The following is a 21,425-nucleotide window of genomic DNA, read 5'->3' as shown; positions in this document are numbered from 1 at the left end:
ACTGAAAAAAATTGCCATTAAAATTTGCTATCTTGCAAAAGCATCCAAACTGCTTTGAGCCTTTTCCCCATTCTTTCATGTCACAACCACAAACTTTACAGTATTTTAAGTGATAAACCAATGCAAAGTAGCATATAGTTGTGAAGCAAATGTAAAAGAGTTTTGGTTTTAGGTCAGTTGGGAAAAGCTGCTGCCACACGCTTTAACTTCAGCACAAGTTTGTCACAGCTCGTCTGCTTCATTCCCCACATTTCATTTGTAAACAAGTCAAAAACTATCAATCATTGTTCTTCCACTTTGCTTATCTTAGAAGAGAAAATACATTCAGGTTTGTGGTTGTAATGTGGCTTCACTGTCTCTCCTACCAACTGAAATCAGAGACAAGTCAGGCCATTCATGGTTTGAGATACATTTATTGTATAACAGCTACGAGTCGACTAGCATGCAAAGTCAGGTATGACACATGTAAGGCATTTTCTCCATGTAAAAGCTGCCTTTGTCACTAGGTAATCCAGTTTTTAAAGTGCAAAGTCCACAGAATGAATCAATTTGTACTACAGCACTACATTGCAAATGGATCTATTAACCAGACATGTCATGAAGAAAAAAAACTAAGTCAGAATTGCCGTAAGCTAGTATCACATTACACAATGCAATGACAACAAGCAGACAGATTTACAGATCTGATTCGGAAAATACGGCATTACGATGCGCCACTGAAGGGTTCGGGCAGCTGTGTGCTGCTGCATCAACGGGTTGTTCTTCATGAACCAGGAGGAGTCAGTCACTGGACAAGACTGTAAACTGTGTCTGAAGGGTTTGGTCTCCGGTAACAACGATAAAGACACATCTGTGTTTACACAGACACATGAACAAACACGCCCACTCACACTATTTTTTTTATTTTATTTTTTTAAAAAGGGGGGGCAACGATTTGGTAAACTGATGGACGCATTTGACCCTACATGTTTAAAGACGAAAAAAAACTCTGCATCTACATAAAATGAGACAGATGCAACTCAGTCAAAGAAGCTCAAGAGAGGGAGTGCATTCCTTTAAAACGTCACACACTGAGCCATCACAGCACCACGACGATAAGAGGCACGCTTCGACAATGCACAAAGGAATCTGCTACCAACAGTAGGACCGCGTTTACCAGGCTCATGCCAAATTATTGCCATTATACCTTGTTTTTGTACCTGTGTGTGTTTTTTGCACGCTCCTGCGCACTAAATGGCTTATTAAATCTCGACAAGACAGATGCACCGCTGGGAAGCCAATCCTGCAGAGCCGAGGATGCAGCGGTAATAATGCAGGTCCAGGTGAAGCTGCTGGAACAAGCTTCTGTTTCGGAAGTAGACTGCTCATTTTGATTTTATGTGTTGCTGGTTGCTTCAGATTTTTTCCCTTAACTTATTGGAGACAACCAGTGAAGCGACAGTTAAAAACAGAAATGTACACACAGAAAACATCCCTGCTCTGTACATAGGCTTATAGACTTATATAGTTCTCTCTATATATATATACACATTTATATGGGACGAAAAAAATAATTATTTTTATAGTATTTTCCAATGTTGTAAACATTGCATTTCAGGAGTTTGTGTGGTCACGTGTGGCACAGGTTTTGTTTTAATTATCTTTTCTCTGTTAGAAACTATTAGAATCAAAATAAATACGAGTAAAAAATAAGGAATTAAATGCCCATCACAAAATGAAAAAGCACTTTTGGCCAACACTGAGAAGGCAAAGAAAACCTACAGAATAACAAGAGTTATTCATGAATAAAAGAAAAAAGTCAAATACTCTCTCTAGTGTATAGATCTAAATAAATAAACAGAAAATGTTAGAAAAATGAGACTGGTTAATCCAGACCTGGGCATTTTAAGGCCCGCGGGCCAGATATGGCCCGTTGGGCATCCCTGTCCGGCCCGCGTCCCCCCAGTCAAAACAAAACACCGTATTTTCGTGTGCATGCGACACAGCTGTCTTTTATTTTGAAAGGGCTTGACGCACCGTTTATGAATGCTGCGTGACGTAAATGCTAACGCACAGCAACAGGTGACAGCTAGATCCCCACAAAATGTCATCTCACGGTAAAAAAGAAAAGTTGATTCGAATTCTACATTTTAACAAGGCATGGACAGCGAAATATTTCTTTATTGAAGTCAAAGGCAAGGCCGTGTGTTAGTTTGTGGTGCGCGGAGGCTGTGTTAAAGGAATATAATATCCACCGTCACGTGACCAAACACGAGAAAGAGATACAAGAACTTTTCAAAGTTGCAAGCTCAACAAACACTTTTTACAAAACGCCTGGCATCTAGAGGAGCTGCAGTCAAGGCAAGTTTTGTCATATCCCACAAGATTGCTAGGAAGAGCAAACCTTTCTCTGACGGAGAGTATATTAAGCAGTGCTAATATGTCCTGAGAATAAAGACGCTTTTGAGAACATCTCCCTCTCCCGCCGCAAACGTAACGAGAAGGATTGAGGACATCGCGACGAACCTGGTGCTGCAACTGAAAGACAGCGTGAATGATTTTGAGAACCGGTATTTTCCCCTGGCTTTGGATGAGAGCTGTGACATACGGGACACTGCCCAGCTGGAGCTGGCAGGCATCACAATGAAAGGGACAACAACAGGGAGTGAGCTCTTAGTAGAGGTAAATGCGTGTCTGGAAAGCTTGGGTCTGAACAGGGACAAACTGGTGGGCCTGACAACAGATGGGTGTCCAAATCTCACAGGAAAAAAAGTTGGTTTATTTAAGAGAATCCAGGACAAAGATACTTGAAGCTGTCTATTCCTTGTAGTATTTCAGTTTTGGTTCTTACAAGTTTTCAAGTCATTACAGTTTCATTTTGTAATTACATTTTGTAATGAGTTATTTTAATGTTACCTAAAGTGATATTAGTTTTGTGTGTGTACCTCTTTAAGTTTCTGCTGTATTTAAAGTACTTTGTGGTACTTGTTTTCCCATTCATTTGCATCTGATTGGAGGTACTTTTGTGTTAGTCCTTCAAGTTGCAGCACTGCAGGTTCGTCAGGCTTTTTCCAACACTTAAAACCATTTATTGCTCATATATGCAGTTGATCAGTTGATTAATATAACACACACCATTTCAATTGTGGAGAGATTAAAAAGTTAAAAATAAATTCACATGTGATATTTTTTTAAACTATTAATTTGATAGTATTAATTCTTACTTCAGCCAAACCACAAATTAATTTTTATTAATATTTACTGAATATTCTTCTTAACAAAAGAATATGATTTAAATATTTTATTACAACAAGAGGTATGAGAAAATGAATAATGAGTCAAGATTAAATTTGAGTCATTGCTGGATCGGCCCTCCAACATATTTCAGATTTTTCATGCGGCCCCCTGAAGAAATTAATTGCCCACCCCTGGGTTAATCTAATTTTGTTAGGTATGGCACCCTGTCTGGGACAAACAAAAAACACAAGGAACATCCAGAGATTACAGTGCCAGTAACATTCCCAGATCCAGGAGACACACAAAGCTTCTCTGTCACAGTTCTTGGAAATCTCTAAATTTGATAATCCAACCAGTGGAGTTTCTACAATTAAAAGTAAATCAAGAGAGTTTATTGTGTTTTGATTACTTTTGCCAGCTTGTTCTGGTTGCAATCAAACCATAAAAGACCTTTTCACACAACTATAAAGTGTCTCGCTCTAAAGTTTCATCTAACGTCTGATTCCACGATCGAGATCAGTTTACAGTAAAGATCGGTAGCTCATCCCTGAACCTAAAAAAAAAGTTAATCAGTTTCGTTGCGTCGCTGCGAAACTTTGTGCTCTAATACACACAAAGATCGGGAAACTTCATCTCATAAATGGGAACAGATCGACTCTGGCTTTGGCCGTAACCCGAGGAAATGGTTCCAGATGGGCTGGGAGGGGGTCTGGAGAAGAGAGGAGACAAATTAGTCAACCTTTGGTCATGTACATGTTCATGTTCATGTCCAAATTACAAAATTTTTCACACTCAGATTTCAAGGGTAGCATGTTCTTGATAGCACATTTTTAAAGTATGAATACACAGGTTCACTATGAATTTATGGTTGAATAGAAAGAAAGGAAACTATGGGAAAAGCCCTTTCTTTTGCTTTCTCCATAATAATCCAGACCAGAAAAATGCCGCCACAAATTTTAGACTTTTCCAAATATATATGAACCCTGGTTCTGTAAAATTACAGCCAGTTAAAATCTTTGCTGCTGAATACAAGTGAAATCTCATCTTTACCTGATTGTGATCTCAAATATCTGATTCAGTTTGCTCTGTAGCATCGTGGCCTAAAAGAGGCAAATTAATAATTACAATCATTACACGGTTTATCAAAAAACAAAAAAAATAAATAAATGTAAAGACAATTCTTTTTATACCCTGGCACCACAATGGGCAGCAATTTCCTCGAATGGTGCCTTCTGAAACTTCTCCACCACTTGTCTCCGCCGCTCCCTCTCCTGCTCCTCCATACCAGCACTGTCCACTAGAGGGAGACAGAAACAGACTAATCAAATTCAAGAACTTCTGTTGAAATGTTAGTTGACTAAAGAACTAACATATTATATTATATATATATATAAGTGACCTTTTTTCCCCTCCTAATTGTAGCTCACAAGACCTCAATTTCACCGTTTATTGAATTAAATAATTAGACAAATTCAGTTCTTGGGAACAAGCACAAATTCACTTAAGGGTGAATTGTATTTGCAACTAAAAGCCAATGAAACAGTAGACATACCAATGGCATTTTTCAGGGTTTCAAATGTGATTTCTTCTGCCGGAGTCCTCTGAGAAACACAAGCGTCAAATGAATGTCTTTGTGTCAAAGAAATGCCTTTGACCTCTACAGATCATTGGGGTTTCTTGATCTTTACCTCCTCTTTCTCTGGACTGTTTCGGGACTCAACCTCCACCTGAAGCGAGATGGTCTCCCCAATGCTCTTTCTTTTGATTAGCCGGTCCTCATCTAGAAAAAAGGGCGACAACTTATTGGCAACGTATTGGCTGCCATGATTTGAATAAAGTTCTTGCCATTGATCAGAACTGCTAGTTCACTCCCAGTCTCTAAATTTTAATCTCCTGGACCAAAATCAATGACTTATGTCTTTCCAGCTCAAGCTGAATGAAACTCTGACCCATACACTCACTGATATTCAAGACAAATAAGGGACTGAAATCATGTGATGAAACAAACATAAAGCTTTCTGTCATTCACATGGTAAGATGATGTATCACAGTTTGAGATATTGTAATACTCCTTTATCTGATTTGTAGGAGTAATATTTTCTGAATAAAGGTGGCCTGAGAATAGAGCTTTGAGGAACCCCAGATGTGATCCTGTAGGCTGGACTTCTAGAAGAAAACCTGATATAACGTGGAGCAAACTATAAATTTGATCAGTACTGGAATATTAACTTGCACCAGTTTTTCTGTCATTTCATTCTGAAAATAATTTTGAGCTTACTGTTTTTAGAAATTAAGTCTATGAGGTTGTTCAAATGTAGGTCTAATATCCTAACTAGATCTGGTTTACATCACACTCTGGTTTTCAAACTAAATAGTGAACAAAGTATTTGGATTTTTTTTCTCCTAACGCTTCCTACCGGTGTACTGTGGGACGTAGGGCGTTGCCAGTCGGTCCGTGTTGTAACCACTTCCTCCCAGGACCTCTGCAATCTTCGACTGGAGAAACAAAACACCACTTTCCACCTTCTCCAGCAGAGGTGGCAGCCTATAAACAAGAAAGTGCGACACAAAATCCTTAAATAGGAGAGAGCAATAATTCACTGCATGTTTTGTAAATAAAGTAAAGACAATATTTGCGACAAAAGAATATTAAAAAGGTTGTTTCTTACTTGGGATTCTGAAGAAAGACACCCTCAGGCAAAAGGTAAGGACTTACTTTCTGTCTCACCTCAATTACCTGGAAAAGAGCAAGAAAACAAAAATACTGTTTATGACATGTTTGTCTGAAGACACAAAGATTCACATAAAGAAACCCAGACACAAACTTCATGTATGTGTTGGCAGAAGGCTGGGACGGTGGTGAGCTGGCAGATGAGATTGAGGTAGGCGGCGGAGAGGGCATGCACAGCACAGCGGTTATAAATAGTCAGACCCTCCTCCGTGGACAGGGCCAAGTCCTGCAGAGGACACAAACAAAATAAACGAAACTCCCCAATCATTTATTCAAAGCAGATTTGATGAAGCGTTATGTTCATCCATACCTGCAAGGCGAGTGCCAGTCGGATGAGGTCCACCACCACCTCTTCGTTTGCCAACTCCACGCTAAGAAGACCCAACAGAGTATAGAGGGTCTCATAGTGCTGCTGGCCGCTGTTCTGTTCCTTGCAGCCAAGGTAGATGTGTCGGCACAGGTGCTGGCCATGCTGCGAATGGAGGTTAATGTTTTAGATCCATTTATCCCGGGGAAAGTACAGATTTAATAAAGAATTTCCATACGTTTCCAATGTTTTGCTTATTTTCAGCATGGGAAAACACAGAAAAATGACTAAAAGCATGATGAAGGAGTACCTTTTTCATGAATAAATTGTCCTGTCTGGAGCACTTGTCAACTTTGAGTTTCAGCACAGAGATGTCAGAGATGATGCTACACAGTAAGACAGCAAAACAGGTGCAACCTGTAAACTCAACAAGACTACAACTGCAGACCCGTTCTTGCTGCTGCAAAAAGACTTACTCACCAGATTTTTGAGAATTTGGGCCTGTTGTCATGCCTGTCGATGAGGCTGAGGAGAATCTGGAGAACAAGTAACCGGACCTCCGGGTGATTGATTAGAGAGAAGGACAGCAGAGGGTCCAGGAAAGTGTCTGGCAATGCTGTGAGCATATTGGTGGTCTGGAAACCCGTTGTCACCTTAAGAGGTTAATTTTGAAAGGAAATTATCTCTTTATGAAGGAAATTTGACTACAGTCCAGATATTCATTCTCTCTCTCTCTCTCTCTTAAAAAAAAAAAAAAAGAAAAAAAAAATTGCTTAATTTTTTTTTCTTTCTTTTTTCTTTAAGCTGGATTGCAAACGTTTCTGTTACTCTGAGCATTTCACTAGCGGAGCAGATTTATTCCTAAAAGATAAGTTTATAATAGATAGTTTTATAATTTATGCATTTAAAGCCAGCAGAGCGCTGGCCAATCACACGCCTTGCTCGTTGCCTCGCACGCTGCCGCTGCTTGATGAAGTTTACCTCAGACACGGGCTGTTCAGTATGGATATTTACATCAACTTCCTGTCAGGAATTATGTTTCTTTGGAGAACTCAACTGGTTGGAGTTTAAAACCCGACCAGTTTAGCTCTGGTTGCGCAGCTTTAGGTGAACCTCAGGAATAACTTGTAGTCACGAATTCAGAGGTGCGTGTTGACGGAGCGGTGAGAATAATTCATATTTGTGAACGAACAATTATGTGTGGCGTTTACATCTCAACATGCTGCCAAGCATGTGGCTCTGTCTTCCCTGTAAAGCTTATGTATTACACGATGCATCAAACCGTATCAAATGCATGATTTAGTTAGCCAGAGATAATGCGCGCACCCTCTGATAATCTTGTCTCATTAACTCCAGCAACCAGAACAGTTTCTGTGGCTCTTATTAAAAACTCAACAGACACGAAATGGAAGAGCTACTAAAGCCACATTAGCAGCATTGAATTAAATCTACCATTTATTGCACATTTCTGTGCGCAGTGCAGCGGATTTAACTCATCATGCAGGGCCGGTCCACGGCTGTATGAGGCCTTGAGCAGAATTTGACTTAGGGGCCCCTCTTGCTGCTAAAAATATTGGTACCTCTAGCAGTTCTGTGTCAGATTTAATTTGGGAAAGGGGGAGTAATTTAATTGGCCAAAATAAAAAGCAATAAATTATAATTCCAGTTAAACAATTTATATTCGTGAATAAACAGAGCATGAACTCAAAAATTAAACTCACAGCATCAGATTGTAACTGTGATAACAAAACAATCTAACTATAAATACTGTTGTTTGAAGTTCTACAAAGTAAACTTGCCAGCTCCTTAAAATTTTACATTTAAATGTTAACAAATTTAAATTCTTTTAATTTATGTATGCTGAAACCATTAAATCAAATTCAGCAGCATTGATGATCTCAATAAACAAATGTTACATTTACATATCTGTGGTTTGGTTAAAATATTAGCATTTGTGGGGCCCCTGAAGCCCTAGAGAACCTAATGGAGCCACTGACTTAATTTGGATTAAACAGAAGTGCAAATAATTCATATTTATTTTAATTGTATTTTTTGATTAGTTGTTTTTAAGACTATTTGTGGGTTTAAATAGCGTTTCACTGGAGATGTTTTCCCGTTACATATAGTTACCCAGTAATAATTCGGCATTTCTTGTCAACTTAACATCTTTTAATACAAAAACCCGGCGAGCCGCTGCCGGTGGATCGCCTTGGCGCCCCGACCACCGGGCTTAGCAAGTTTTCTGGGGGAAACCCAGAAAACTTCATATTTACCTTCTTGCTTGTAAATGCTACAAAAAGACCTACAGTATACATTAAAATCTTATAATCATTAAAAGAAAAAGCAAACATTTACCTGTACCAAGGACTTGAGCAACATAATCTGAATCATTCGTGTTCCCTGAGGCCTGAAAGTGGAAACAATACATTTAAACCTGGGTCTAAATACATTTCTTTTGAAACAACATTTTGAACCTCTGTGTATTATTCTTGGTCATGGGAGAATGTCTATAAGAGGTACTGTGTGCAGAGTTATGAAAAAACCTACACAGGTTCGTTAGGGGAAAGAGTCAAATTTACTCCAGGGACAGGAATCTTTCCCATGATGAACAGCATGACCTCTGACCTCTGGTATGTGGGTAATGTGTTGGCAAATGAGCCTGGAAACAAAAAGCAAACATTAAATATGTGGAAGAACAGATTTAAAGCTGCCTCATATGAAAGCAACAGGCTAACCAATGGTCCTGATGACAGCCTCCTGCAGCTGCCGCTCCTCGTGAGCTTTGATGATCTTGGTGCCGATGTTGGTGGAGCCGTCATACGAGCCGGTCAACTCGTAGTCCACGCTGAGGCGCAGCTGTCTCAGCAGGGTGTTGAACACCTCCAACACTGTAGGGCCTGCATTCACACAACAAAAGGCTCAGCATTTTTTAAATCCTCAGCCCTTTCCAGCAGATTTTAAAATTGCCAAGCAGAATTTCTGTTCTCCAGGTGTGACGCACCAACGGAGCCGCTGGCTGCGATGGCAGCAGCCTCCAGCAGCACTTCCACAATGCCAGCCCGCACTTTGGCCGAGTTCTTGCTGTTAGCATCCAGATGGACCAGGAGTTGCTGGATTACTAAGTGAGAGTGTTGGGACTATAACAAAAAGAGCACAAGAGGGACTGCCTGAAACATGAGTGAAAAATTAAAGAAACCGATGAGTAAGCACTGTTTTTTTTTTTTGTCCCGACAAAATGTGAACACACTGCAGAAACATAAATCTAATCAAACTGAACACTGGAGGCTGTATCTGCTTTGGCCTCTAGGGTGTGTGATAAATAAAAACATGAGGCAGTGTGGAAGCAAATAACACATATCATGATAATATCTGGACTCAGATAGTATGAGAGCAGAGTTAGACGGGGTTTTCAGGAGTGTGAGCGTACATCGTCTCTCTCACCTGGATGGAGTACATGATGATTTTGAAGCAACGCACAGCAAAGGTCTTTCCCTCCCATAGAGAGTGGTTGTCCAAGTGCCTGGAGCGGAAGGAGACAGAGAGGAGGGAGGGAGAAGTAGAGGCCAGAGGAGATGGAGAGAAGAGATGCAAAGATAGAACTGAGATGAAAAGGTAGGTATAAGCATCTGAGAGTACATACTGAATAAAAGAACAATTTAAGTCTGATGGTGCTTAAAATTTCAAAAACAGCAGATTTACAAGTGACCGTAATCCATCATGAATAAGCTAGTCTTTATATTTTGTAAATAATAAGATAAGACATATCAATATAATTGGTCCAGTTTAACCACTAAAATGTCTTTAATCAGTCGGTGGTTTGACGTTTGCAACAGATTCTTTGGAGTTCCACAGATAGTAAGACGTCGTGTTTTCGTGATGGATTTGGAGCTTTTCTACGCAGTGATACCATCAAAGAAATAAAAAAAAAAATAAACGTCAAAAAGATGAAAAAGCACCAAACCCTTATATTTCCTGAAGACAAGGAACACAGAGGCGCCGCTCAGTTTTTACTACAGTCTCAAATAGATGCTCCCTTTATGTTTCTGTGCAACAAATTCTGAAACATTACTAAAATTATTGTAGCTGTATTTTAGAAGAAGCAGAAACAATAGCTGCTCTTCTCATTCAAATAACAGATATCGTATTTTTCTTTTTATGTGAAAACTCCAAAGTTGTGGCACATTTCCTAAAGGTTATCACAACAGATAAGTTGCAACCAAAGTAGACCAACATCTTTGTCATTGTCTCTTGAACTATATCATTTTCCAGGGTACTTTGATGAAAGCTACATTGCAAATAAGACAATAGTATATCAGTGGTAAAATCCTTTATCATGTACTAAAGATTCAGTTAAAAAATACCCAAATGTAAAATGATTCTAAAATTTACAACTGTTTTCCTATTTAGCTTTAATTGTAATTACTGTAATTTATTTCACTTGTTCGGTTTCACCAACGTTTCACTCCAAAAAACAAAAGCTCTGGAAATCTTTAGTTTAGAGGTTGAAAATGAAGCCATCAGGTACAAAACCTCGTAACAAGCAATGAAAAGGTATAAATGTGTAAGAAACAAAAGGTAAAAAACTATGAGAGTGAGAACTGATGCAATAAGGACTGCATTAAAAAGAGGAACGCAGCTTTAAAAGGATCAGGCAAAGATTTAGATTAGCAAATTATTTAAACCAAAAGAAATTGCATGAAAAATCAAGAATGTCCTGCCAAAAACAATATCTGTCCAGTGATGTGACCTACATACAACATCGCCACAGTAATATATAATTTAAACACCCCATTCACAAACAAAATCTCAGATCTAGTCGATACCCTTGCACCAACCTTGTCTCTCTCCTCTGAACCGATCAGCAGAAAGATAAAAATGCTCCAGCAGAACCCAAAGATGCAACATTTCCCCCCAGTTAACCGACGTGTTCGCATATGTAAACAACTACCCAAGAGAGGCAGATCTTTAAAAAGAGCTGGAAATTTGCCTTACATCAGGACGGGCGAGACGGCATTCTTGATGTTGCCATAGGCGGCTCGACCCAGCAGCTCCCTGAAACAGCGTTCTGTCAGATCCGCGGGGTTTTCCTTCTCCTTCTCCGACGCCTGCAGCGGAGAAGGAGAGCGGCTGGTGGGGAGCAGTGCAGGTGATTAAGCAGAAAAAAAAAGAGGAGCGAAGGGAGAGGAGGGACCGGGAAGGGAGGAAGTGAGGAGAGGAAGAGGAGTGCAGGCAAGAGAGAGAAAAACAGAAACGTTGGAATCGCTGTGAGTCAGTAAAGCAAACATACACAGAAAGAGCAATTTCTTACTAAATGAAGATTGTTCCCATCCTGAAACAATCAGGATGGGATAAACCACTGCAACATTCAGAACTGGGTCGACTTTACCGACTGCAGCTCTTCTGCAGTAGGAACTAAGACAGCAGTGTGTAGACCAGCACATCTGCTTTAACCATGGGAGACATGTTCATGCCTAAGTCTATATACATGTGTGGGTTATTCTCATGCATAATTAAAATCATCATTTCCTTCATTATAACTTGGTCAAGACTAGCCTCTGGTAGTTCAGCAATGGTGGCATTATTTATTAACATCCTGACTCTTTTATCTCATGTGCTGCTGAAAGGGAGGAAGAATCTTACAGTAACTAAATCCTAGGAGAACAAGTATAGTTCTCCTTTGAGCTCTACGGGATGATTCTGTGTTTGAATGAAACCTTTTCAGTCAAACTGCAATATGTTGACTTTAAAAGCAATCAGGTCCAGTATGATCCTCTTCTTGATTATAAGCTGCTGTATTCTGCTCCTTTTTGAAATGCAAACATAAATATTTCAATCCATATTATAGAGCCGACACAAAAAAAAAAGTGACACGCTAGCTAGCTTACAACTTTACAGTGAGGAACACAACTATCAAAAACATTCAATATTCTTATTAAAACAAATTTAAGTTACACAGACTAAATAATTTGTCAAAATCCTGCTGCTGGCTGTGATGGTTTCGGCTGCAATAAAGAGCAAATAAATTGTGTAAACATCACTAAAGCAGTGGTTTGTCCTGTCTGTCCAAAGCGGGACATTTCACTCATTATTACACATTTTTAGATGCCCACCAATAAAAGCTTTTTCAGCAGAACTAGAAATTAAGAAAAATAATTCTAAATCATACATAGGCTCCAAAGTTATGAGACAAGAACAGCCATCAACTGAGCTTCTTTACAATTACTTGAATGAAGTTGTGGTCATTAAACCTAACATGTGATGCATCATCTGTAGATAGGTTAAGACTAAGGCTTGTATTCTTAAGTTTAAAAAAGTTATGTTAATTTAACCAAATTTAGACAATTTATTTGATTGGAAATACTATTTGCATCCTTGAGCCATATTTTGGAAAGTCAGCAGTTCAGCAGATTGCTCTTTTTCTCCCACCAGGCTTTAGTCAATGGTATTTTTATTTTTATGTGAACTGCTAAATACAAACAACTCTGGTCTTTGAGAATGAGATTCTATTAGCCATTTTTGAAACTGACATAAATATGCACAATTGTGAACAGAATTTTGCCAAAATGAACCCATACTGGCTCGTTTGAATGTGAACGCTGGAAGATGCTATTTGCTGGGAGGGTGTTTTAGGAGTAAATGTGCCCTCATGTCAAGTTTCACAATTAAACCGTTGCTCTGAATCAATTTGCTTGTTTTATTGTGTTCAGGAAAGTAGCATCAAATCATGATTAATTAAGGTTTAGTAACAGGTGTAAAAAGATAAAGTCTGAGCTATCCACAAGTGAAGCAAGGAACTTCTCATTGCCAGGTGTTTCCAGTCTCTCTGTTCTGCTGAGTTAACATGTAAAGAAGAGTTGCTAGGAAAGGGGAAAAAAAATATTTGCAACATCTTTTTTCATATAGTCCCAGTTATTCCAGGAAGTGAAACTTCCAAAGTTAGTCTGAACTCTCCGATCTTTAAATAAAATAGTCCATGTCCACTGGGACAGCAGTGGAGGAAAAATTTTGACCTTGAGGTAATTAGATTCAGCACTGACTGCTGTGGGTAATGACAAGCAGGACACAGTGTGAGAAGGAAATGAGGATGCACAGCAGGAGCAGAACCACAGAACATAAACAGAGAGGAGGCAAGCTGAGAGGGAAATGCGACCATGTTGGAGAGTGTCAGTCTGTCTGCGACTCCCTCTGTCAATAACCTCCCTGTTTCTAAAGCTCCATGCTCTGTAATCCATCCTTCAGTATTCTACTTCCCCCTTGCTCCCTTATCCATCAGATATTGGTGTTGACGTCAAAGGGAATTTCTGAATGTGGAACGTTGCCAACAGAGTGAGGCTCCAGAATCTGAAGATTCTCTCACAAACTGGCACCTTCACACTCCTACTTGAGCTCTTATTCTCCACCCACTCCTCTTTTTACTCTCTTTGCATCCTCCTTTCATGCTCCTCTCCTGTCTTCTTAAATATTTCAACCCACACTGCAGCATGTTTGTTCTTGGATTGTGCCGGTGGTTTAATAAAACCCCCCTGAGGAGAACAGAGCTGTCAGTGGGTTCATAAAGTGACAATAATGATAAATGGCATGAGTTGTAGGTGAGACTCAGAGGCTCTGGACTGGGCTGTCAAGGTTTGGAAGGTCAAGGCTGGAGCTTCAGCTTAATCACCACATATTAAATGTGACTGATCTGCTTGATAATAGTTATGTAAACGTCAGAAGACAGTTTGCCTTTAGAAGCAAAGCGTTAAGCTTAAGTTAGGCATTGTGGTGTGCAAAAGTCCTGAGTAGCTCCTTTTATCTGACTTTCTGTGATCAGTAAATATTCTAAAAGTAGAATCCTTAAAAGTAGAAAATTACCTTTCAACTTTTAAAAGTTTAAAAGTAGAAAGGTAAGTTAGTGAAATACAAAAGGAGTGTTGTTCTTGAACTTAAGAGAATAATAATCTAGTAATGACTTCAAATTCACAACAGAAGGATTTATTAGAACAGCCTAGAGAGGATTAAATCAAAACCCAATACTTTTTCAATTAACGCTTTTGTTGTGGAAATATTTTACTAAGGCAAAAAGACACAGAGTTAGCTAATTTTAGTTGTGTAAATCAAAGTCAGAAGAATAAAGAAAGGAAATTTTCTACAACATATCGAGACATGTCAGCCGTTTTAACAATTAGCGACAGAACAAGACATTCAGCAGAAAACATGAAGGGCAAAAACTGGGGGAAACCTCAGAGATAAGCAAGAGAATGTAGATGTTGCTATAGCAACGCTAACTGCTTCAAATGTCTACTCCATATTAATTTTGTTTTACTTTTCTATTAATGATAAATTTCACCTTCTGGTCAAGTATGATGGCTGCTCACAAACCATGATTAACATTGTTCTTATAGTTCCCATGGACAAATATGGATTCACTAAAATCAGCAGGTCAGAGGTGTATAAACACCAGAGATCAGTAATTGGAATCACACTTCTGATTGGTGCATCTCTACTGTAACTAGATATTTTTTAGGTTTTGGTAACATTGCCTTTAACGAAGGGGTTTCCATATACTTTTGTTTCTTCATTTGGATAAAAACCAACATGCTAGCTTCAATACAGATGCAATAAATAGCACACGAACACTCACCTCTCTGTGCGCTCTCCACTCTGCAGGTTGAACAGCAGAGAGGGGACAATCTTGTCCATGTGCTGAGGATCCCAGATATTTGCCTGCAACTCATCATTCACAGTCTTCCTCACCACACCCTGCAGACCTTTAATCCCCGCCATCCGAATCCTGGTGGCAACATTCACACATGACAGAAAGCCCTTAATAATAACAAAGTATAAAAAGAGCTCCAGTTATAGCACTATGTATTTTTAACTACTGCTTGATTTGATCCAAAGTTATTTTAAAAAGGCGTCTATTTTAAAAATGAGTTCATAAAAGAAAGGACTTGACGCAATTCTAATCTAAAAAAAAAACAAACTTTCCACTTAATCTAAAAACAGCACTTTGTGGATATTTTTGTCTCCAGAGAGCAAACAAAGCAGCTATTTACATACTTGGTACGGATGTCCGGATCCTCATAGTTTGAATGGCACATTTCACTGAAGCGGGACACAAAGAAGTCGTAGCTGCGGTGGTACGACGGAGTGTCCTCTTCTATATTAGCAAACTTCACAAACTGAAAAAGGAAAATGGCAGAAAAGTTGCCAATTACCTTTAAATCGTATCGACAAACCCAAGTTAGTCAAAAGAGTTTTCATTTAGCTGAAGTCAAACTGTAGCTATGTAATTAATCTAATTAGGAGTGAATAATGCAGAGCAGAGGGGGAGCTCTCCCACTGGGCTGGCAAATGTCAGCAAAGTCAACCGGCTGGCATTCAGCTTCAAAACATCATCATGTTAATAAATTATCAACTGGATTTTATTTTTAAACAAGTTGGATCTTAACGGTACTTGAAGTGATGATTAAATGAGGAGCAGCCACCAACATAGACAATAATAATAGCAGCTCATAAAATCTTATTAAAAACACCATCTGGAATAGTGGGAAAAATGGAAAAAAAAAAAACAACTATGTTGTTTAAAAAAGTAACAAAAAAACTCATTAATCTACTTAAACATTAACATCTGTAGAGGTTTTTAAATTACAGTAAGTATCCAAAGTATCCAAATTGATGACTGCTCTGGCGGTGATTCTGAAAGCGATCTAGCTGCTGGTAATATGAAGCATCTTCCAGTTATGAAAGTGGAACATATTTGATTAAAAGCTTTAATCAATAGTTGTTACAAAGGAGGAGAGATTATAATGATTTTTGTTGCAATTCCAGGCAACACCAGGAGAAATAAAAACCTGCTTCAAGCACTGTTCATAACAGAGCAGTGAAATAAAAGTAGCTAACCATTAAGCTCATGACAGGAGCTTAATGTGTGGAAAACAAGACATCTGGATGCGTCTTAGTATACAGCCGTGTTTGGACATGAACATTTATCAAACTCTTCGATTGTTCTACGTTATGACAGTGAAGTTTCCATATCTCATCACTCTGCAAAGCCTTGCACTTGAAGTCTGTAGTTAATTTAATTTCCTTTATGTGCCCTCTGCTGGCACAGCCAGCAGTGCTGACTGCTGCTCCCCACACAAGAGGAAACTCATCACTCTTTCCTCCCAATGTTCTGTGCTGAGCTCTGATCTTTCACAGCACACATCTCTCAAGGTTTAGTCTCACCCTTTGAAATTTCAACATGAAAGAAAATACACACTAAATCCACTCAGATGAATTTGATGCTGCAAGATGTCTTCACTGATTTCTGTAAAAGCTACGGGTCATTATGTTGTCAGGCAGCTTTGTACTGTATATTTATATGTTGAATGTGTTATTGGTGGAGAGTAATATGCCAGAAATATTGTACTTTTTAAGTAAAATTACAATTTAATCTTAACTTCCCCACTTAAAAACTCAGGAAAACAAGATTTTTAACAGTTTGTGCAATTTTGTCAACATTTTTTCAAGTGCATTTGATATTTAATACATTATGACAGGACTTGAAATACACTCAATCTTGAACCGCTTCTCTAACTCAAATTCATTTTAATTCAGCTGAGTAACAACTACAACACCACCACCCAGTCCCTACTATTATGTAGTGACATGTGCATTGTCGTTGCATAATAAGAAATCTGTAGAAAGTCTTCCTTAAAACAGCCAAAATGCAGCACATGTAACTCCTGATATTCTTGAAATTTAGTTGCTTTGCTTTCACTGCCTTCTGCTTCCAACTATGTTTAAGTGATAATCAAGTAATGCGGAGTTTTAGCACAGTGACCAAATGTAATTTCAATGGTAACCTGATTTTAAATTCTAATAACAACCAACCACTGGAAATTTTGCAGAAACTGTCAAAGTAGTTGTAAACTACTTTAGTACTACTAAAGTAAAATTGGGCAACATGATGAAAATAACACTGATGAGTTACAAAGCACATTAACCACAGGCATTATTTTAAACATGTGGATTGTGAATGTACCATTAATCGAACCGAGTTAAATTCAAGTAGCCTTAAACCCCTTCATCCCATTTTCTCGCAGTAGAGGAATTTTTAACGTGTGTGACACATAAGTTTCTTCTTGACATTAACGAATATAAAACAAGCTGCTAACGTACACATTGTCATTATTGTCTTCATCCAGAGTACTTACAGAGTTGGTTCCTAGGATCTGCAGGTTGGGTTTGTCAGACTCCAGCAGCTTGCGCACCATCTTGAGGAAGCTCTCCACAAACAGGTTGATGCTCTGGCAGTGGCAGGCCATCAGCAGCTGGTCCAGGGCTTCCATGGCTATACACACATATCTGAATTGGAAAAAAAAAAAAAAGAGGACGTTTCACTTTCTAAAAACAGAATTTTATTATTCCCAAGAAAGCAGGTGCTCATTTTAGTTTGACACATTGTAGTGTAAATATAACAAGCAAGGTTATTTTTTGCAGTGAAAATCAAAGTATTATAGTCCTAAACAAACATCATCAACATTTGAATAAAGTGTGGACTGAACACTAAGGGTTGACTAAGGGTTGTATGTGTTTACAACACATAATATCATCTACATGCATCACCCAGGAGATCTTCTTAAGCTCTTTGATGAGTTCTGATTTTGTCTAGAGATCAGTGATATAAGAGGATTATAAATGTAACACATGCCTTATTACATCATAGCATGGCTATTTGAAATTCTTCCTAGAATTGTACAATTTGAGCTCTATTGAAGATGAAGGTAAATCCTGTCCAAACCTACCCAAATTATTAGAATGTGAAAACTGTAAACATTGGTTTCAGAGGAGAGAAAATAGAAAAGACGTATAATTTTAAACTCAAAGAAAGATGTTGAAGCTTACCCATATCTATGCCGGGCCACATCCCGTGACAGCCTCTCAGACAGGTAGGCCCCGATACGGTCCAGTTTCTCTGGAGCTGACAGGGCATAAAATGTCAGCTTCTCCATATTGGCCTTGACCAGTCCATCCTAGGAGTATCATGGGAGGAGACAGAAAGACCAGAGGTAACCAATATGAATAATAATTAGGACATTTTACTCTATATAAGGAGAAATATCCATGGTACTCTTGTGGCAGAGTAGATGTTCATGCTGAAGGGTTCACAGCAAGTCAATTTCTGTGTTTTGAAAAAATCCGGTAGAATATCAATATAAGATGCAAAATATATATATAAATTAAAAAAGGAAACCGTTCTTCTCATTCTAAGCAACTTAAATATAAGCTTATAACTGGATCACCAAGTTTCCCTTTTGCTCTCCCCCTATGACCTACTTCACTGCTCTTTACATCGGCCAAGGATGGAAGAGAGCTAAAAACACACCAAGTCCACTGAGAGTCTAATTTTAAAACCCAAAACAACTCAAAGTCACAATCCAGATGTAAGGAAAAATGAAAATAATCTAGTCCAACTTTATAAAACCAGAAGTGGTTCATGACTGTGTTTGGAGCAGGAATTACATAGAAAATATTTACATATATTTTGCTCAGCCAGCCAAATTCATATTATTTATTTAATTATGATTGTTCATAATCAAAAAAACCAAAGACTATAATATATTCCTGGCTCTGAGTCAGCTAGCGTCTTGATATTAATTTCATTCCTTGAATACGTATTATTTTCAGCTCTGGCCTTTTAAACTTCAATAAACGATGTCAAACAAACAAACAAAGGACCAATAAAAACCAGTGTACTGAAATCTGTTTAGGTTTGTTTATTTAGCTGGAAAACACAATGAGCAGAATCAATTTAAAATGTAATAACTTGCTTGTATTCACATTATTAAAGTAACATCCTGAGGTAAAAGGTGGATGAAGATGAAGGAATGTTTTCACTGCACTTGTGAGATGAAAACATTAAATGCTCATATTACAAACCTGAATTTTTAACTGAAGCTAATCACATCTGTGCTGTTGGCATTGTTTTGTACCAACCATTCACTGCATACAGCATCAATATAATCCAATTCTTCTTTCCACAAACAAAACCAGGTTAGTTATTTGTACTTCGCTATTTCTTTCCGAAAATTTCAGGCATCTGAAAAATGCTTGAATTTCTCTAACTCAACAATTAAACTATTTGCTCCCCTATGTACGGTAAGCAATGGGACTGCAAGCATTTAGATTTGACATCACAAAATGAAACATTTCAGTTTTTATTTGTAGTCCTTTTCCATAATCTGATGTATCTTCTGCAACTGTACACCAAATTTCTTTTTTGCAGGCAAAATTCTTGGAACTGTGACTAATAGATGCAGTTATCACAAGCAAGAGACTTGAAACAAAATACCAGAAATTGTTCACTTCAAGCTGTTTCAATTCTAGCTGTCTACAGCAAAAATGAAGAACCTTTCCAATAAGTTTGGAGAGGGAACTTATGTTCTTTTAGACATTTTTGTAGTTTAGTCAATGCAGAAAATGAAATCACAGCCTTTGTAGTAACCTGCCACCCAAATAAACATTGACAATATCATAAATGTAAGATTTCTTTTCAAGCATAAGTGCTTTGCAAACAGCTATTGTAGGTCCTACTGATTCAACAAAACTAAAAAGGGAGCATTAGCATTATTAGCCGACTCTGCTTTATGTTCTGCAAATAAGGTACAGACTTCTAATCAAATTTATTTGCGAAATCAGCACAGAGTAAAAGCCTTTTGCCTTCTCTGAAACACTTGATGACAGAGATCTTAAATCTAACAGGCAGTTATAATAATCCAGCTCAAAACAAGCCATCAGAAATACTAAAACCTGTCAAAAGCTTTGGTATAAATAGAAATGCAATATATAATTACTCCCGTCACCAACAGTTATTCTGTGTAAACCATGGAATAGTGTAAATGTGCTGACAGGCGACCATGTGCTTGCACGGTCAGTAACATAGAATGAACATTCGAAAATAGCTCAATTTGTTCGCGTTTCCTGGGTCGCCATTAGTTACAGCAGCTTGAAACCAAACTTAGAAACTATTTTTGGGGCCGCAACATCCAGGTGCACAGCTATATACACTAAAAAGTAGGAACTAAAATGTAAATATGTTCTCATGCAGCTGTAATAGAACTTCTTGGCATATTTAAAAGACAAAGTGGGTTGTTGCACTTGGATTGCAGCTTTAATGAAAAGTTTCCTTTGCAATTTAAATCGCCCTCTTCATCGCCACCAAAAAGAGTTTTCTTTATGAGTCGTCAGAGTCACATTCAAGTTAATCATAGGAAATTGTAGCAAAGAGGAGGATACAGCTATGCATGTTCATGCATTTTTAAATCCTTGGTTCTCACCATTTCATTACTCTTCCTAAATCAAGGACATTATATTTGGGCTTGCTATATATTCACTTGGGAATTTAAAAGATATTGTCAAATCTGTGGGGAAAAAATATGCTTTTATCAGCCATTAATCACAACTTTAATGGGTTAAGAAGCTCCAACAGACTTCTATGGCGTATTTTGAAAAGGTGTTGCTACTACTTGAATTGTTTCACATTTTGTAACTTTATGACCACAAATTTAATGGATATTATTGGGATTTTATGTAACAAAATGACACAAAACAGTGGAGAATAGTGAAAAGAAAGGAAAAGGACATGTGGTCTTTATACATTATGTTTTTGACTTTGACTAGGCCACTCTGACATTAACATCTTTTGATTTAATTGTTCCATAGTCGCTCCGGCAGAATGTTTTGGGTTGTTGTCTTGCTGGAAAACACACTTTCTGCGATGAATAATAAATTAATTAAAAACCTGGTATCTATTACATTCCACTTTACAATTATGCACTACTTTGAGTTGCTCAAATCATCACATCTCCATAAAATACACCAACGTTTGTGGCTGTAACACAACAAAATGTAAGAAAAATAAAGGGGTATAAATACTTTTGGAATATACTTTATGCAATCACATCATGACAAGGACATCATGAGAAAGCATCAGAAAAGAAACAGAGTGCCAGCTACATTTCTCACCTCCGGATCCTCTGGGAAGATGTTGTCGACCAGTCTCTTGTACCGAGGCCTGAGTGCCCCGCAACAACCACAAACCCCTGAAAGTGAAGCAGACAAAGACAAACAGACATGACCAGTTAGACCTGTATGTATGAGAAAAATGCAGTAAAAGTAAGTGGCGGTTCATTTTACAACACATCT

At 38.2% G+C, this 21,425-nt stretch overlaps 1 protein-coding gene across 3 annotated transcripts in view; it reads right to left on the bottom strand.

Annotated features, from left to right (window-relative positions):
* Positions 1 to 393: 393 nt before the first annotated feature.
* The window catches only part of LOC122825294 (protein EFR3 homolog B), a 30,163-nt gene continuing 9,131 nt past the window's right edge, over positions 394 to 21,425 (bottom strand). For all 3 annotated transcript variants that reach the window (XM_044106588.1, XM_044106587.1, XM_044106589.1), the window contains exons 2-23: positions 21,246 to 21,322; positions 18,126 to 18,253; positions 17,435 to 17,585; positions 15,294 to 15,415; positions 14,875 to 15,024; positions 11,247 to 11,381; positions 9,696 to 9,774; positions 9,256 to 9,391; positions 8,990 to 9,151; positions 8,802 to 8,913; positions 8,610 to 8,661; positions 6,735 to 6,907; positions 6,565 to 6,640; positions 6,258 to 6,419; positions 6,042 to 6,173; positions 5,886 to 5,953; positions 5,634 to 5,761; positions 4,905 to 4,996; positions 4,769 to 4,817; positions 4,407 to 4,513; positions 4,267 to 4,316; positions 394 to 3,925 (exon numbers count right to left, since the gene is read on the bottom strand). In XM_044106588.1, the coding sequence (XP_043962523.1) occupies positions 3,820 to 3,925; positions 4,267 to 4,316; positions 4,407 to 4,513; positions 4,769 to 4,817; positions 4,905 to 4,996; positions 5,634 to 5,761; positions 5,886 to 5,953; positions 6,042 to 6,173; positions 6,258 to 6,419; positions 6,565 to 6,640; positions 6,735 to 6,907; positions 8,610 to 8,661; positions 8,802 to 8,913; positions 8,990 to 9,151; positions 9,256 to 9,391; positions 9,696 to 9,774; positions 11,247 to 11,381; positions 14,875 to 15,024; positions 15,294 to 15,415; positions 17,435 to 17,585; positions 18,126 to 18,253; positions 21,246 to 21,322 (2,447 nt within the window). In that variant the 3' untranslated portion in view covers positions 394 to 3,819. The remainder of the gene's footprint in view (positions 3,926 to 4,266; positions 4,317 to 4,406; positions 4,514 to 4,768; positions 4,818 to 4,904; positions 4,997 to 5,633; positions 5,762 to 5,885; positions 5,954 to 6,041; positions 6,174 to 6,257; positions 6,420 to 6,564; positions 6,641 to 6,734; positions 6,908 to 8,609; positions 8,662 to 8,801; positions 8,914 to 8,989; positions 9,152 to 9,255; positions 9,392 to 9,695; positions 9,775 to 11,246; positions 11,382 to 14,874; positions 15,025 to 15,293; positions 15,416 to 17,434; positions 17,586 to 18,125; positions 18,254 to 21,245; positions 21,323 to 21,425) is intronic.

This window comes from Gambusia affinis, linkage group LG22 (genome assembly GCF_019740435.1).
Source record: "Gambusia affinis linkage group LG22, SWU_Gaff_1.0, whole genome shotgun sequence".
Classification (NCBI taxonomy): Eukaryota; Metazoa; Chordata; class Actinopteri; order Cyprinodontiformes; family Poeciliidae; genus Gambusia; species Gambusia affinis.
This window is presented reverse-complemented; position numbering and strand designations above follow the sequence as displayed.